Below are 16,129 nucleotides of genomic sequence, written 5' to 3'. Positions count from 1 at the left end.
AATATCTGCCACCATTTCTTCAGAAAACAAAGCATCTACAGTAAAATGAAAATCTAAAATGTGTGAAGTACCAAACTTAAAAAATACAGAATCAGAAAGAGAGCGATTTATAATGGTACAATTGTATCAGGAATTTTATCTCAAATCCTTACTACACAGGTGACGCACCAGATTCTAGCAGTGCTTTCTAGCCCCACTGATCGTAAATCAAGTGAAACCACTGTCATGCTACTGACTAGGTATATACATTTATCAAAGAAAAGTATTAAAAAAAAGTGACATAATGAACCTTGCTGAACCAATAAGTAGCTTGATTCAGTGGGGCTGTCCATTATATGACATTCTGTCAGCAATTTATCACAGCTCTTAACATGTTACATACAACCATAAATCAAAACTAGAAACAATGCAATTATTTTATTCTGAACAAAGGTCTTGCCAGGAGTAGATTCAACTGTGATGTGACAAAAATAATGGCTCTTTGGATGCACTACAGTATATAATGATGGCTAACAGGAACTGAATAGTATATTTACACTAAGGAACAGACTCAAGTGAAGGATACCTTTAACCGGCTAAAACAATCAATCTTTAAAATTAACTACCACCTGATAAAGTCTGATGAGGATACAGTAAGAATGTTCAATTACACTTTCATCACACAGATCAAAAGGTTAGAATAATACACGAAGTTTCGGTTTTAAGAAGCTTCACTCACTACAGCCTTCAAACTACATGTCAGCATTCAACAAAAAAAAAACAGTCAAAGCCAGGGGACACGGGACACCTTTCTGACCATACTTGAAATGACAAGCTGTTTCACTCCCTTAACAATCAACTCAAATAAAACCTGAGGTCATAAATGAATGACTGATGAGCCATCCCATTTTCTGATTTGGGCAGATCAAATCCAATTTAAGACAATCAACAATCTTTGCTAAATGGTATCTCTCAGAAGGCTGGGGGTTCCTTCTTAGTCCTAACATTTAAAGCATTAACAGCACACGTAGCGGGTTAAGTTTAATGCTCTCCAGTAGAACAACTAACAGAAGAAAGGTTATTCATAAGGTCACCATGAGTCAAAGCAGATTCAATGACAACCAACAACAAAATCCCAAAGTTAACTTTCCTTTAAATTATAACACTTCTATGTAGTTATAGGCTCTTCATCAACTCTTATTCTCTAAATTCAACACTATATTCATCAAACATGCATTAAATCAAATCACCCCCAAGGACCACAATTCCTGTTAATATAAAAGTGCCTACCTTTTCAGGCTGAGAGAAGGTTCCAGCATTACAAGGAGTTCTAGGATCCCACAATTTAACTGTCTGATCCCAACTTCCAGTAACCATCACATTCACTTCTGGACAGTATTCAACACATCTGATAGGGGCATCATGGGTCCCAACAAGATTATCTATAGAAGGAAAAACAAAAGTCAACACCAAAGTTTTACTTCTCTATTAAACAAAGATGCTTCAAATAAACAATTAAAGGAAACATTCATTTGACTGTAATGAATCAGCTACAACCAATTCCAAAGAAATGTGTCTGCATCCAGAAAATCTTTCCACAACTGCAGAAAGTCCCCATTCTTCTCTCTTCACCCGACAGTACAGAGTTCGATCCACTGGCATGGCACCTTCAAAGGCTGCCTTGAATCTCTGACTACATTAAAATGGTGGCCTGTCTGTTATTTAATTCTGTACCTCTGATTTATCTAGAGCAAGATCTAATACATAGTAGATGCTCAAGAAATACATGCTGAATGAATGAGTGAGTGAAGAACTTTGTTCTTCTAGATCTTGACAAAGACTTACCTTGAGTATTAAAGCCAATGCTTATAAGAAACTGATTTACACAGTTACAGGATTATCTGAGAACCTGGGATGAGCAAAGTGCAGAGTCTTATTTCACTTGGTTTTCATGGTAGGTCAAACTTCCAATACAAAATTTCTCTTCTTTCAGTCTTAACTCTTCACACTATCTCATTCACACATTCAACTAACATTACTAAGGGTCTACAAGGCGCCCCGATCTGTGCTACACACTAGGGATACAACAATGAACAATATATGGTCTTGATCCTCAGGCAGGAAAAGCTACCTGTTTAAAAATACATCATTTACACCAGGAAGGAAAGTTCCGAAGTGTGGCAATGATCTCCTGAGAATAAGCAGCTAAACCCCTAAATTATGGTCTATAATATCTAAAATCTTTGTTCGCTTTCCAGTGTTTTCCCCCTCTCAAGTCTTCAAACAAATAAGACCTAAACATATAAGCTTATTACACAGGGCAAACTGCTAGCAAACAAAATCAAACATCTGCAGTTATAAATTACAATATAAAGTGACTTTATACACAAGCCTCTTTTGATTTTTTGACAAAACGTTGTACCCATGCCTCCATCTAGCCTCCCGCTGCCCAACTCATCCTTTATCTAAGTCATATCTCTGTATCCTACAACCTCCTTCAAGTACTTCTATGTCTAACATATGCACTACCAAAACAAAAAAGGCTCAGCTAGAGAGCTCTGTGCATTTGGGTTCCATTCCAATCTCTGCCCCAAAGTCACCATAAAAATGTAGGGAACTCATTTCATATCTGGACCTCTAGGAAATTTCTTAACTAAAAGAAAATATGTCATCTTGCTCTTTATCCAATAAATCCAAATGAAGTACATTTTACTGCCAAATAATTATACAAACAGAATTAATACAGTACCTAGACAAGAAACTTAAAAAAAAACAAAACAAAACTTGGCTTTTCTTCAGTCTAAGCTAAATTAGCTTCAGAAATGAGAACTCTGAAACATCAGCACAGTGCTGGAAAAGTCCAAACAGAACACAGACCACAGGATCCCAGTCCACTTCTAAGGACAAAGTAAAAGTCAGATACTTGAGTGCCACTTCATGGAAACACTTGGGATAGAGATCACTATGAACTTCATCACAATATATAAGTATTTACGTACACAAACATATACAATATTTTATGGTAAGTAATTTAATCGTTATCATTTAAATTAAAAAGCCCTAATAAATTCAAGTCCCGTCTATCTGTGGCTAAGCAATTTAGGACTGACTCTTCCCAAGTAAGTACTAATACCCTAAAAACTAGACGAAAAACGCAGTAATAAACTGACAACACTGTGCTCACATTACCTTGATCAGTATTCAAATCATGCATTTTCAGTTGATGATCTAACCCCCCACTCCAGGCGTGAGTTGGATCCTAAAAGATGAAGTTTCAGATCATTTAAAACTTCTAGTTTAAAAAAAAAAAAAAAAGTTTCAAAATTCCTATTTCTACAGCCAGCTATCTGGTTTATGCTCAGAATGATGTGTAGTGGGCTCAGCTATCCATTGTAAACGCACAACAGAGCACAAAGAGCAAGAGATGACAAAAACTACCTATCAGCTAATCAAGGGATGGCTGGTTTTCCAAGCTCACCACACTGGCTGAGATTAAAAGGGCATTCTTTCTAAACCTTCTTCTTCTTCTTAACAGGGCTGCCAGATTTTACCGCTTCTGTGTCAAATGTCAGATACAAGTGTCAAACGTCCGGAAAGTTTGCAGGACCACCCTACTAGACTCAACTTGAAAGTGGAGACTGAGTTTCCAGCGTTTGCCTTTCCCCAACGCCAAACGGTACCTGGCTCAAGACAGGTGTTCCAAAAACGCTAAAGAGCTGCCCAGTTAACTTCACCGACAGAAGCCTTTACCCAGTACTGGCGGAGGGACGCTATTAACACGAGATACCGTAAATACAGCAAACGGGCAGGAGCCGAAGCCGGACACGTACGTAGAAGGCGCAGTCCAGGACGGCGCCGGTGTGCTGGTACTTGAGCCGCATGGAGTTGGCCGGCACATCATAGAGGCGAACGGACGTGTCCCAGGAGGACACCAGCAGGAACTGGGAGGTGTTGGGGCTGAACTTCACCGAGGAGATGCCATCCTCCGGCGGCTGGTTCAGCTTGAACTCGTTAGAGCCGGTCATCTATGAAATAGGCGCCCACTCAAGTCCCCACGGGTCCCGGGGTCGGGGGGCTGGGCCGGCTGGTGGCGGGAATAGGGGTGGGTCTACCGGGGAGGGACCGAGAGGCCGAAGGCGACGGGGTCTCTGCGCCTGCGCAAAGCTTGCGCACCCGCCACAGTCGGACTCACCCCCCGCCAGCCCTCCCCGGTGCCCAACCGGCCAGCTCTGCCCGCGCCGTCTCACCCCTCCTCCAGCCCCCCGCCCGCCGCCGCACCCCACCCCTCCCGCGAGGCCCATCGCCCCGACTCTGCCAAGAGAATACGGGGAAGGTGGTGGAAGCACAACGGGATTCGCTGCGGGCAGTTCCCCCGGCTCCGGGGCCCGGGAGCTCCCTGGAGGGGCCGCTCCTGCGCCCCGTCGCCTCGCCCCCTACCTTGAGCTCCTCTCAGAAGCAACGCCGCCGCAGCTCCCGTCGCCTTGCCACTCTCAGAACAGTCGCGGGCTGGGCGAAGGAGGCGGAGAGGAAGTTCTAGTGGGTGCCTGTCATTGGCTGATTTTAAACGCCAACGTCTCACTCTAGGCAACCGATTGGTCTTCTCAGCGGCCCGCGGTCAGTCAACCCAGTCATCCTGTTCCGGCTCAAAGGGAAACCGCGGCTTTTCCGATCACGTGGTCTTGCTTTACTTCCAGGCTGAGGAACACACGCGCCGGCTTGACGGATGGAAACTACAAATCCCAGCGATCATCGCGGTAGGCCTGCGCTCACGCCCTCTCCCGCCGGTGTGAGGCACGCTGGGAGATGTAGTCTCCCTGGACCGAACCCTTCCCTGTTCTCAGAATAGGAAGCTGGGAAGATGCTGTTTCTGGGTCTTCTTGTGGCGCTCCCCTAGTCTCAATCTGTCAGGCACAAGAATCCCATTTTGGTTACTACTCTTTACAGAGCTACATCCTCCCTTTCCCAGGACGTTCATACTCCCGTGAAGTTAACCTAAACTGGAGTGGAGAAGTAAATACTGGTCCACTCCACTAAGTTATTTTGTCCTAATTTTGTTCCCTGTTTTCTGGAGCTTGCACCTATGAACCAAGGTCTTACATTGCCCATTGTCTTCAGTTTGACTGATCTCACAGAAACGCATCCTTATTTATATTGTTTTATCTCTCCATTTCATCTTTCTGCAAACACTTCTTGAGTGTCCGCTGTGTGCCAGGCCTGGTGAGAGGCTCAAGGGAGAAACATTCAACAGACTAGTCCTTGCCCTCGAGCAGCTCTCGTCCAGAAGTGTGGACAGACTGAGAAGCCAACAATTACTCTGCAATGTGTTAAGGCTCAAATACCTTTTAGATATATGTTGAGGAAGGGTCCTAACATAACAGCTACAAGCTCGCCCCACCCTACTATTCTCCAGAGTAGGAGGCTCATTCCACTTTGTTTTCTGTTTCTTGAATCCTCTGGAAGTACAAGGATCAAGAAAGTTGCTTCTGTAATGAGAAGTTATTTGAACGTCGTGAAAGGAAAGCAATATTTAACACTTGAATGCAGTGACTCAGTGACACTTGAATGTAAAAGGCTCACTGAAAATTTTTCATTTCAATCTATGCTATAACCCCTTTTTCACCACCTTTTGTGAAGTAAAAAATCTTATTATTCGATTTTGTATGAAGTGGGAGGAAAGTATTGGGGTTAAAGTGCTCAGCTTTTAAGGTACACTAAGAACAAGTGTTGTTGATCTTTATGCATTCACACACACTGCATTAGGTGCACTTCTTTTTAGGCCTCCTGCCACAATAAACACAACAACATCCTTACGCCCATTGCATTGATGATATTACCGCTGAAAAAGACAGACTCTTGCCCTCTTTCTCCACTGGTCCTCATACTTGGTTCTCTAGCTCTTCTCTTTCAACAAGTTAATGGCTAAGTTCAGAATTTAAAGAAGAAAAAAAATACAATGCTTTGCCTCCATTTTAACTTTGGCTAAATAATTTTATCTCCTGACTTACTTGTTTCCCTCTCCCTGTTGTTTATTTAATTCTATTAGTGTTTCAAGATTCTGAGCATGAATTACCAGCTAATAAAATCTAAGTGTATTTCATTATCCAGTGTGTGTATGATTCAGGTCCCTCTGGGCATACAGTTGCAGCCAGACTCTATCTGAGTCTTAAGAAACGTCAATCTTTTAAATTCAGTTTAGAGCCTGAAAGAAGGCTCATGATTTTGCTTATTATTCAAATGAATTGATAGTCTTGAGATAGGAAATCTGGCAACAATGGAGTCTTGAACAACATTTTAAATCCATATGCAAAGTCTATTTCGTTGTTGTTGTGCTAATACTTAGTTGCCTATGAAAGAGAAATTCCTAGCACTAATTACATTGTTGGATCACTTTTGACTGCTAATTTCTGAATTGGTATAAACAGTCAAATACAGACTTCAGGACAAACTGGGAAAAAGTCATTCCCTAAAATCTTAAGGGCCTTGACTGACAGTGGCTAGAGGAAATCACTTCCTGTAAGAAAAGTGGCCGTAGGAGGATATAAGTAACTCAGTACTGTGAAAACCATCATCTCTTGTAAAAACTATATCGAAATGAAAACAAAAATAGTATGGGTGGAATATTCCTATACTAGCAGTTCTGTAGATGCAATTTGGTTATTTCTGCATGAATTTCTTAGTTTGATTTATAAAGGGATCATCTGGAACGAGAGAACTTCATTGAAATAAAATATATGTACACTATAAATCAGAAGAAAACGGATCCTTCCCATGTCGCTTTTTTCTTGCTCTGATTATTCAGTATTTAGCATAGTACTCAACACGTACTAGGGACCAGTAAATATTTATTGAACTGAATTAAGTTGAAGTGAAATAAACGCAACTGAACTAGCTTAGTCTTGGCACATGTGTTCTGACGTCGCCTTGGAATAGACTGTGATTTTTATGAAATCTAATGTGAGAAGAAAAAAAATATTCTCTCTAGATTAACAAAATCAGATTGAATCTTTTTAACCAGGCATTTAGACGAAACACTGTGGGTCTCATAGATGGTTTAGATATTCTATATATTTTTACAAAATGCAGATCCAGTATGTGTTCAGCTCAAAGGGACTCCCACACCCTTGCATCGAACGGGGCCCGGGGTCCGCGCAGGAGGACCAAGGAGGTCGCCCCTCGCGGTGTCGAACCATCGACTTGCTCTTGGCTCATGCTTCCTTTTCCCACGTTTCACAAAGGAACAGGTGGCCGCGATCTAAGAGGCGCGGGAGCCTGAGATTTGCATGACACTCGTGCGTCTGCTCCCCGGGTGCGGCGCGCTCCCAGGTCAGGCGCAGCGGCAGGTGTCCCGGCGCGGGATCTGTGGGCGTCCTCGCCGCGCTTCAGGGTTCCACTCAGCGGGAGGCGCAGCACATTTGCCAGTGATACGGCCATTTAGCGGCGCACATTGCAAACTATTAACAACAACAACAAAAGAGGCGCCTTTCTGTCCCGCTCCTATTTTGCCTAGTCTGGGGCCTCATATCCCTCCTCTGCCGAAGCGCGTACTTTCCACTCAAGTTCTCGCGGCGCGAGGAGCACGAACCTGTGCCACCGCCCAGGAACTGTGCGCGGTTCCAAAGAGCAGGTCGCGCCCGGCTCCGGGCGAGCAAAGCAACGCTTTACCCGGCTCGGGCAATGCCGCTCCGTCTGTCCTGCGCCCTCAAACAAGGGCACGAGTTGGCCACATCTCAACGCGCCCTGCTGCGGCCAAGCCCACGGCGATCCCAGCGCTGGGAAGATACTGCTCAGGCCCGGCCCGGCTAGTTTGGGGAGGCAGCGGTTTCCAGCAGCAAGGCCCGCCTCTCCGCATTTGTCTGCCTCCGTGCCGGCTCCCGACCGGGATTCCGGCCCTAGTGAGCCACAGCCTACACCAGGACGCTGGGCTCCTGGGAGTGGGGGTGGGGGTGCGGCTCCAGCCGCGTGCCAACTCACACGGCGCCAAGGTCCCGACCTTTAACCCTTGGCCCTGGCCCCACCCTCCACTTGGGGCGTTCCCAGCCTTTCCCAACGCTAAGGCCTGCAAACCCTTCCAACGGAAAAGCGAAAAAACCTTCGCGCGTTAGCACACCACACAATCAATCCCACCAAACTTAGCAACGATGTTTAAAACGTTTTATTTATTTCTTCTCTTTAAAAATATTTACAGATCTAAAATCTCCCCTTTCTTCCTTCCCCATCCTGGGGAAAAAGGAAACGAAAAAAGGAGATTAGATCGTTGTTCAAAGCCCCCAGGGTCCTGGCTTGGCCAAGCATGTGTGCGTGCACATATACACAGGTGTACATAAGGGGCATGGTGGAAAGGTGGGCCTGGTTTTGTAGGTTTTTTTTTCTTTTGCTGATTTTTGTCTACCAGCCAAAGACGATGTGGCCAAAATTCTCCCTCTCGCCACCACCCGAGAACATCCCCTCCAAAATGGTTTTCAAAGCGTATTGGTTGGTTTGTGTAGAAAGCAGGCGATCTGGCTTGAGAAATGCCGATAAATACCCGAAATAATCACAAGAAAAAGTAGTGCTGAGGCCATAAATAAGAGATCATGAATACACATGGTGTATATATTGCGAGAGACAAGCTGCCTGGCTCCGGAGCCCTGAGAAGGGGATAGGCTCTGGGGACCGCGGGAGGCGGCCGGGGCGGAGCGGGGCGCGGGGCGCGGGGCCGGCGGTCAGTCAGTAGTCGAGCTTGTTGTAGAGGTTGTATAGCGGTAAGGCCGAGAGGTTGCTGCCGGGGTAGTAGAGAGGCGCGGGGAAGGCTAGCGAGCGCGGCACCGGCACGCGCAGCAGAGAGCTGTCCCGGAACACCAGCGGCATGCCCACCAGAGTCTGCGCCGACGCGTGCGCCATGTTGGCCGCCTCCAGCTCTGCGGAGAGCTGCCGCTTCCACTTGTTGCGGCGGTTCTGAAACCAAGTCTTGACCTGCGTCTCGGTGAGCTGCAGGCTGGAAGCGAGGCAAGCGCGCTCCGAGCTGCTCAGGTAGCGCTTCATGTCGAAGGTGGACTCCAGCTGGTACACCTGGCTGCGCGAGAAGACCGTGCGCGTCTTCTTCTTGGTGGCGCCCGCCTGCCGCTCGGCGCCGCCGTCCCGCGGCCGCTCGGGCCCCGGCGACGGCGAACCCGCGGGCAAGAGCCTCTCTTTCTCTTCCTTAAAGTCCTGGTGCGCAGGAGAGAGGAAAGGCGTGCGCTCGGAGCCCGCTGGCCCCGCGGCGCCGCTGCCCTTGGGGGGACCTGGAGAGCGAGAAGAGATAGGAAGGCCATGGAGGTGCGGCAGCCTCGGAGACCCCCAGCTCTCGCCCGGCCAGGGCACTCAATGGCAGGCGCCTGCAGCCTTTGTCCCATCTTATCAACTCCTTTCTCTTCTCCCTCTTGCTGGCACCCAGAGCCCAGCACCCTGGCCTTTAAAAAGCAACAAGGGAGGGACCCAATGCTCCGGGTCTGGAATGTGGGGTCTGGGGTCTCTGTGCTCTCATCTTCGTGAAAGGACAGGTGGCAACAGGGGAAAGAGGTCTGAAGGGGGACATTAGCATCGTTTTTAAAGGTGATTTTTGCCTTGTAAGAACTGAGCTAGAAGAGTTCCCCGAGCTTTGTAGGCCGGCATCATTTCACAGTCTGTTCGGAAATCACGCTAAGGACTAACGGGGCTCCCCTTCGTCAGATGTTGTAAAGAAGAACCATTTCTGAAACGCACCATTGTCAATCATCTTGGAGTGCTAATCATTCCGAGGAGAGGGGAGAGAGAGAGGAGCAAAAATACGCAGAAAGAGATTGCGGTAGATAGAGACAGACCGCTTCAGACAAGAAAGAACACCGCTCAGACTGGACTTCCAGGCCTGGTGTTCGGAAAAGAAAGGAACTCTCCGACGTGCAAAGGGGCTGTTGACGGCAGAGCCGAGTGTGTGGACTCCCGGTGCTCAGCCCGCTATGGTCCCCTCTCCCTCCAGCCCGACCTTCGGTCCCTCCAAGACGCCCCGGCCACGCAGGGTCAGTGTCCCCCGCCCGCTCCTGAGCGGTCGCGGTAGGAACGGCCCAGGAGGCAGCAGGGCTACCGGTCCACTCCCCTGGGCCCCGGAGCCCCGGCTGGGCGCAACCTCCCTCCCCTAGCAGTCTCTCCCGCCCGCCCGGCGGCGTGCGCTCTTACCCAGGCAAGGAAAGGGGATGGGGGTGTGGTTCTTGGGGCCCGGCTCCTTGGGGCCTTGTGGGTCCGGGCAGTAGCAGGTGGGCGCCTTCCAGCCGTCGTCCGGCTCCTCCTCCTCCGAGGACACGGACAGGCTGCGCTTCCTGGCCGGCCAGCCGCTGGGCTCCCGCGGCGTCTCCGAGGGGCCCCCGCCCAGGATGGACTGAATGGTGAAGCTGGAGACGCCGCCGGCCGCCGGACACCCCTTGCCCGCATCTTCCTTGCTGCCCATCCTGGGTTCATAAGAAATCGGAGGAAACCAAGAACTCCCTTTAGAGACGATCTGGGTAGAAGGTGGTGCAGGCAAGCGCGGAGGGGGAGGGGCGGGGAGGGGAAGTCAGGGGAGGGGGCGGAGAGGCTGGCGCGGCGTCCCCTCCGCGCGAGGGACACGCGGGCGCGGGACGGCTGAGCGGGGTCCCTTCCCGCGCGGCTCCGGGTGCGCCCGCCCAGCCCCGGCGCGAAGGCCCGCCTGGCGGGCTCGCTCGCAGGGCTCGGGCGGCGGGGGCGGCGCGGCCTCATTTGCATAGAGGTTACCGGCTGCGGCCAATCGCAGCGCCGCCGAGCAGACCCGGAAATTTCAAAAAGGCCGGGCCCAGCACGCGGCGCCTTGCGCCGGCTCGACCAGCGGGCGTCCGCTGAGTCCAAGCCGGAGGCTGCAGGCAGCATGGTTCCTGCTCCTTGATCCCGGCCTCGGCGGGGACTCCGACCCCTCGGAACCCGGCCCTCTGTTGGGGTAGGGGCAGCCACGAGCTCGGAGCTGGAGCGGCCAGACGCCTCCCGCAGGCCACGGGCCTCCGCACCCTCGGAGGTGCTTGGCCAGGCGACTCCAACGCCTTCCCCAGGCCCCCCTCGTACCGGCCAGCGGCAAAGCTGCCACTCGAACCTCGGCGCTCCGCACAGGAGTGAAGAGCATGAGCCTCGGTCCTGACGCTCTTTACTGGAGCGCAGCCGCGGGCCCCGGAGCCCACGAACTTTTGCTGTTCGCCGCCCTACACCTCTGTCACGGGTCCTACGGGGCTCTGCGATCTTTGAGGCCGGGGGAAAGCCTTAGATATGGAGTCAGAAGATCCGGTTCGAGTCCCAACACCACCATTTACAGGCTGCGTGAACTTGGACATGTCTGGCTGCAATCAAACTTCACTGTCCTCATATGTTAAGTGAACTTGTCACTAGTATCTCCCCCTTCCCCTGCTTTGGGGATCACATTAGGGTGGAAAAGCGCTCAAAGGCCTAGAAGCATTAGGAGCACCTAGTAGGACCTCCCTAAATCTTTGCTGAATAGCCCACCGCCCGCCTGCCCTCCTGTAAGTGAATCTCGTTTTGGGGCAAATACTGACGGTTTCAGAATTGCTGCAAAACAAAAAGCTCTTTGCTCCCGAAAAAGAGAAGGGAAGGATGCGAGAAGGAAGGGAACAAGGTTTTAAAATTGGACAGAGTCGATTCGAATCCTGACTGGGTAACTTTGGACAAGTTGTTAAAACTTTCTGAGCCTCGGTTTACCGGTTCCTGAAATTGAGGGAAGCGGTGACGCCGTCGCAGAGGCTGTTCTGGTTAATTTGCCCAGCACAGAGCCTTATACGCGGTAGACGCTCAATACACATGGCCCCCTCCAAGCCCTGGGTCTCGCCCCTTTAGTTCCCAGATGAACTGTTACCGGGTCTAGAATCAGTTCGTCGCGAGCAAAACGGTTCGGGGCCACAGTCTTCCTGGGAAGGGCGAGGAAGCAAGGCCCCAAGGCTCCCAGGCACCCCCACCCTTGGGTCTGCGGCCTCAGGACCTCTGGGCGAAGAGATCCTGGAAGCCCTGCCCCCAGGTTGACCCCCAAATGCTGCCAGGGGTGGGGAGAAACGCCCGAACCAGTCCCCACGAATGTCGGACGCTGCTCCATGACAGTGCAGTTCCTTGCTCGCCCGCGCCGCGCCCGGGTTATGGAGTAAAGCGCTTATAATATCATTAGCCGCGGAGAGATCCCGACTGCGGCCCTCCCCGCGGTGAGCCTCTCCCTACTTAACTCCTCCAAGGGCTAGTTAATGGGCTAATTGATTAGGAGTCGGCGGCGCAGACGGGTGCGGGGCGGGGGCCTGGGGCTGGGAAGCCGGCGAGGGGCAGGTGCCGGCCTCGGTCACCGCATTAACCTCTTCAGGGCTCGGCGGCAGGGTCGAGACACATTACAAATGGTCAGCTTTAATCATGGTGTCAGCTCATTAACCCGGAAGGACCCGGCGCTGAAATACAATTTGCGCGTCCTCCTCCGCGCGGCCGCGGCACGGGCTTGGGGACCACATAGCGGCTGGGCCCGCGCGCTACCGCGCTGCTGGGGGGTGACGAGAGGTTCCAGAAAAGAAATGTCCCGCACTTTCCCCGGTCGGCGACATCTAGGCCGAGGCGGGCGCTGCCCCGGGGCCTGGCAGTACCCGTGGGAAATTGGCCAACCCAGCCGACAGAGCCTGCTGCCCGCGAGCAAAACGGTTCGGGGCCACAGTCTTCCTGGCAAGGGCGAGGAAGCAAGGCCCCAAGGCTCCCAGGCACCCCCACCCTTGGGTCTGCGGCCTCAGGACCTCTGAAAGAGGGGTGATGGTTAAACCTTTACTAAGCTGGTAAATACTCAGTGCCGGGAATGTACTGGGAGCATCCAATCTATTTTCGCTTTCCTCACACTACCTGTGAGGCAGATCACTTCCCCCAATGCACAGGCGGGGAAACTGAGGCTCGGAAAAACGAGTGACTAGCCCAGGCAGTAGAAGCAACATTGATGCTCAAGGTTGCTCGGCTGCTAATACCACGTCCTTGAGGGGGCGGGGGGGGGGGCGCTGAGGGCCCGGCGGGCATCGGCGTTGAGCTTGGGAATCGGCTGCGGAAACACCGAGAGGACACAGCTACCTCGGAAGGGCAGGGGCCTGTGTATGGATGGCATCAAGGGCCCACCGGGTTGACCTCTGCCAGGGTAGAGACCATCCGAGGGGTCGGCAGGTCTCTACGGTGGCCCTCGGAGCAGCCCCAGCTGGGGACTAGCGGTGAGGGCCTGGGACCCGCCCAAGGGGCCTAGCTTGAGGACCCTAAACCGGAAACGATGCATCCTGTAATCTCACTTCTGCCCCCCCTCCCCTTCCAGGCCTAGTTTGTGAAGTCAAAAGGAACCATTTGGCCTCGCCCTCCCCCTGCCGCGTCCCGCGCTGGCACTGACCCGCTGGTCCAGACAGAGGTGCTCTGCAGCGGAGTCCTGCGCAGCCTCCTCCGCCCCCACCTCTCTCTCTCTCACTCACACACTGAGCCGGGGAAGTGATGGGGATGAGCGCAGGGCGGAGACAGGGAGGCCGGCAGCAGAGTCCAGGCCGACTTCTGGCTCGCAGGCCGACGCACACTCCCCTGGTCTCCCCAGGCTGGGCACTCGCGGGTCTCCCGCCCCTCTGACACCGACAGCAGTCACAATGCAGGGGCAAGGAAGGCCGAGACCCGACCTTCCTCACCACCTCTCTCCGGCATCCGGGGATCCCCGAGACTTCACGAAGAGCTAAGGCCCAGACCCCTCTTCAGGGCCCAGCGCAGCTGTAAAATAAACTTCCAGGAACCTTCAGCTCCAGGACCACCCCCCCCCAAACACACACATACTTGATCTCCTTGTCTCCAAGTATGTTAACCCTTCAACTCAATATCTGCCCCCCAATCTCCATATAGCTCCGCTTGCACACACACCCCCCCCACTACCCTATTGGACTTAATAGCCCTTATCCAGGAGGATTGCCCACCCCTCATCACTCTCCTAGGAATTAGCATAACCGGGTCCCAAAGAGTGATAAACTTTCCGAGACCGAACGGACGCTTCAAGTTTCGGCCCTGAGATTATGCGGCCGCTCAACGTTAAAGCGGCCCACAGCGAACTTGCGGAGCAGCCTGATAAAAATGGATCCTCTCTGCTCTGCGGCAGTTGGGAAATAGGCTGGCTGAGCGGGGTAATAGTGGAAGAAGGCTCCCTCCGAAATGACAGATGAAGTCATAAACAAGTTTGATCTTGGAATCAAGCTTCGATAAATATTAAACACAGTCTCCCCCCCGCCCCGCGAGAGTGGATTATGATATATGGCGCGTCCAAACTTTAAAATAAGGAAATACCAGAGAAAATGATCTCAATAAATTTTCTAAGTATAAACGTTGATTATGTTTCGATTTTCATTCAAAGGCCTCTGCTGTTCGTTCTTTGGTGCAAATGACATCTCGCAACAGGCTTTTGGGGAAAAGGGCTCCCTATTTGAAAAAGAGAGCCCCAGAGGTGTACAATTTATGTAATCTGCGGCTGGAAAATGAATTGTGTAATTTATTGGAAAACAGAAAGTCATGAAGATTGGATCAGCATAGCCGAGTCCCGACACCGCCCCCCCCCCCAATCCATCAAGTTCCAATTAACAGCCTAACCAGAGAGCTTTAATGGGTTTCCAATCTAGCGGCCGGATAGACTCATCAATTCCTCTGGGAGAAATTAAGAAAATCGACCGCCCCTTGGCGACGCAGTGTCATTCCTTTCTGCAACTATATGTCAAATTAAAAACACAATTAAAATTTAAACTGTTTCAATCAAAGGGTGCCCTGCAACCTATGTTTCACTTAATAGAACTTTGATGAAAATCTGATGCGTGCACTCCATCACCAAGGGGGGCCAGGGCGGAGAAGGAGCTCACGAGAGAGAAGGGGATTCTTTACATTTCTTTAAGACAATAGCTCTCGGGTGAGGCACACCAGGTGACTCCATCTCGCCGCTTTGGCCAGCCAAGTGACGTGCGCCACGCGTTCTCCTCTGCGCTCTATCGCTCTCTCTCTCTGTCCCTCCCCAGCTGGTCTTCTTCTCCATCCACCGCAATCCGAAGGGAGCCCTTTGGAACCCCAGCTACCCAGACTTTGGTCTGTCTCAACCCGGTCCGACCCGGAGAAGCATCTGCCTGGAGCAGCAGCCACGGAAGGGACTTGGAGGAGTACACCCAGTGTGCGCCTCCCCGGAACTCTCCGACAAGGCACGCCGCAGCTTTCAGCTGTCCCTTGTCTTGTGGCTCCAAAACTGCCCCGAAGCTCGAATGCTACTCTTTGCGGTCCTGGAGGCTGAGGGGTGGGGAAGAATTCCAAACGACAAAAGGACCCCAGTGAGGGCCAGTGCAGTGGCTGCGCTGCTCCCCAGGGCTCAACTCCCTCGCAGCCGCAGCCTCTCAGCCGGTGCACCTCCAGGGCACTTCCGCAAAAGTGGCTCTCGAGGATGCAAGTGCACCCTAAATTTCAACCCGAGATCTCCGCCGAGGCACCCAGCAGATCTCCGAAGTACAGTCGGCCTAGTTACTTCGCGGCCCTGGCGTCTCTTCGGCCACTTCCCCAACTGTTGGCAGGTCAAAAGGTCAACACCGCCCGCCCTGCACACCTAGACGGGCGCCCGCGCACACTTGGTGTGCACACTTCCAAACGCCTACGCCGGGACGCACGGGATCGTTAGCACCCGAAAGCCTGGAAGGGCCTGCAGGCGGGGCGGGGTGCCAGGCGGCGAGTGGACGGGAAGCCAGGAGGAGGAGCCGCGCGGAGAGCCCCTGCGAGGCCACGTGGACTTGCAGGCGCTGGCCCTGTCCCCTGGGGCTGCAGGGCTGTGGGTTGGACACCAAACAGGGATTTCGATGGGGCTCATGGTTCCTGCGCTAAACTCGGACCGCAAAGGCGGAGAGCCCCCTCGCGGGGTCACTGGGCCGCGGGGCATGGACTGCCGGGAGAGGTGGGGCAAATGAGAGTCTCCGAGGCTGGTAGAGCCGCGCCCAGTACGGTCTCCCGCACGCAGGGCGTCTCGAGGGGAGCTCGGGTGCCCGCGTGGAGGGGTGGCAGCAGGAGCGCGAGGCCCGCACCCAGAAGGCGCAGGAGCGCGAAACCTAGCCGGAGCACCTAAGGCCGCAGGCGGAGTAGCCCTCCCAGCCCCGCTGCT

The 16,129-nt window shown here is 52.1% G+C and overlaps 2 protein-coding genes across 2 annotated transcripts in view; both read right to left on the bottom strand.

The window, feature by feature from the left end:
* Positions 1–4,637, bottom strand: part of BUB3 (BUB3 mitotic checkpoint protein) — a 10,963-nt gene extending 6,326 nt beyond the window's left edge. Inside the window, exons 1-4 of the mRNA XM_004374922.1 lie at positions 4,417–4,637; positions 3,810–4,004; positions 3,169–3,238; positions 1,270–1,421 (exon numbers count right to left, since the gene is read on the bottom strand). Coding sequence (XP_004374979.1) covers positions 1,270–1,421; positions 3,169–3,238; positions 3,810–4,004 — 417 coding nt within the window. The 5' untranslated portion in view covers positions 4,417–4,637. The remainder of the gene's footprint in view (positions 1–1,269; positions 1,422–3,168; positions 3,239–3,809; positions 4,005–4,416) is intronic.
* Positions 4,638–8,394: 3,757 nt separating this feature from the next.
* Positions 8,395–10,468, bottom strand: HMX2 (H6 family homeobox 2). Its single transcript, XM_004374921.1, has 2 exons — positions 10,150–10,468; positions 8,395–9,239 (listed from the first exon to the last, which is right to left on the bottom strand). The coding sequence occupies exons 1-2, from the start codon at positions 10,415–10,417 to the stop codon at positions 8,686–8,688; spliced, it is 822 nt and encodes a 273-aa protein (XP_004374978.1). The 5' UTR covers positions 10,418–10,468; the 3' UTR covers positions 8,395–8,685.
* Between the last annotated feature and the right edge of the window lie 5,661 nt (positions 10,469–16,129).

This window comes from Trichechus manatus, unplaced genomic scaffold, assembly GCF_000243295.1.
Source record: "Trichechus manatus latirostris isolate Lorelei unplaced genomic scaffold, TriManLat1.0 scaffold00031, whole genome shotgun sequence".
In the NCBI taxonomy this organism is placed as follows: domain Eukaryota; kingdom Metazoa; phylum Chordata; class Mammalia; order Sirenia; family Trichechidae; genus Trichechus; species Trichechus manatus.
This window is presented reverse-complemented; position numbering and strand designations above follow the sequence as displayed.

Bases quoted from the DNA above. Each gene is read 5' to 3' on its own strand.
- HMX2 (XM_004374921.1), bottom strand. From the start codon at position 10,417: ATGGGCAGCAAGGAAGATGCGGGCAAGGGGTGTCCGGCGGCCGGCGGC. The intron at 9,240-10,149 runs GTAAGAGCGCAC...CTCGCTCTCCAG, and splicing joins CATCCCCTTTCCTTGCCTGG to GTCCCCCCAAGGGCAGCGGC.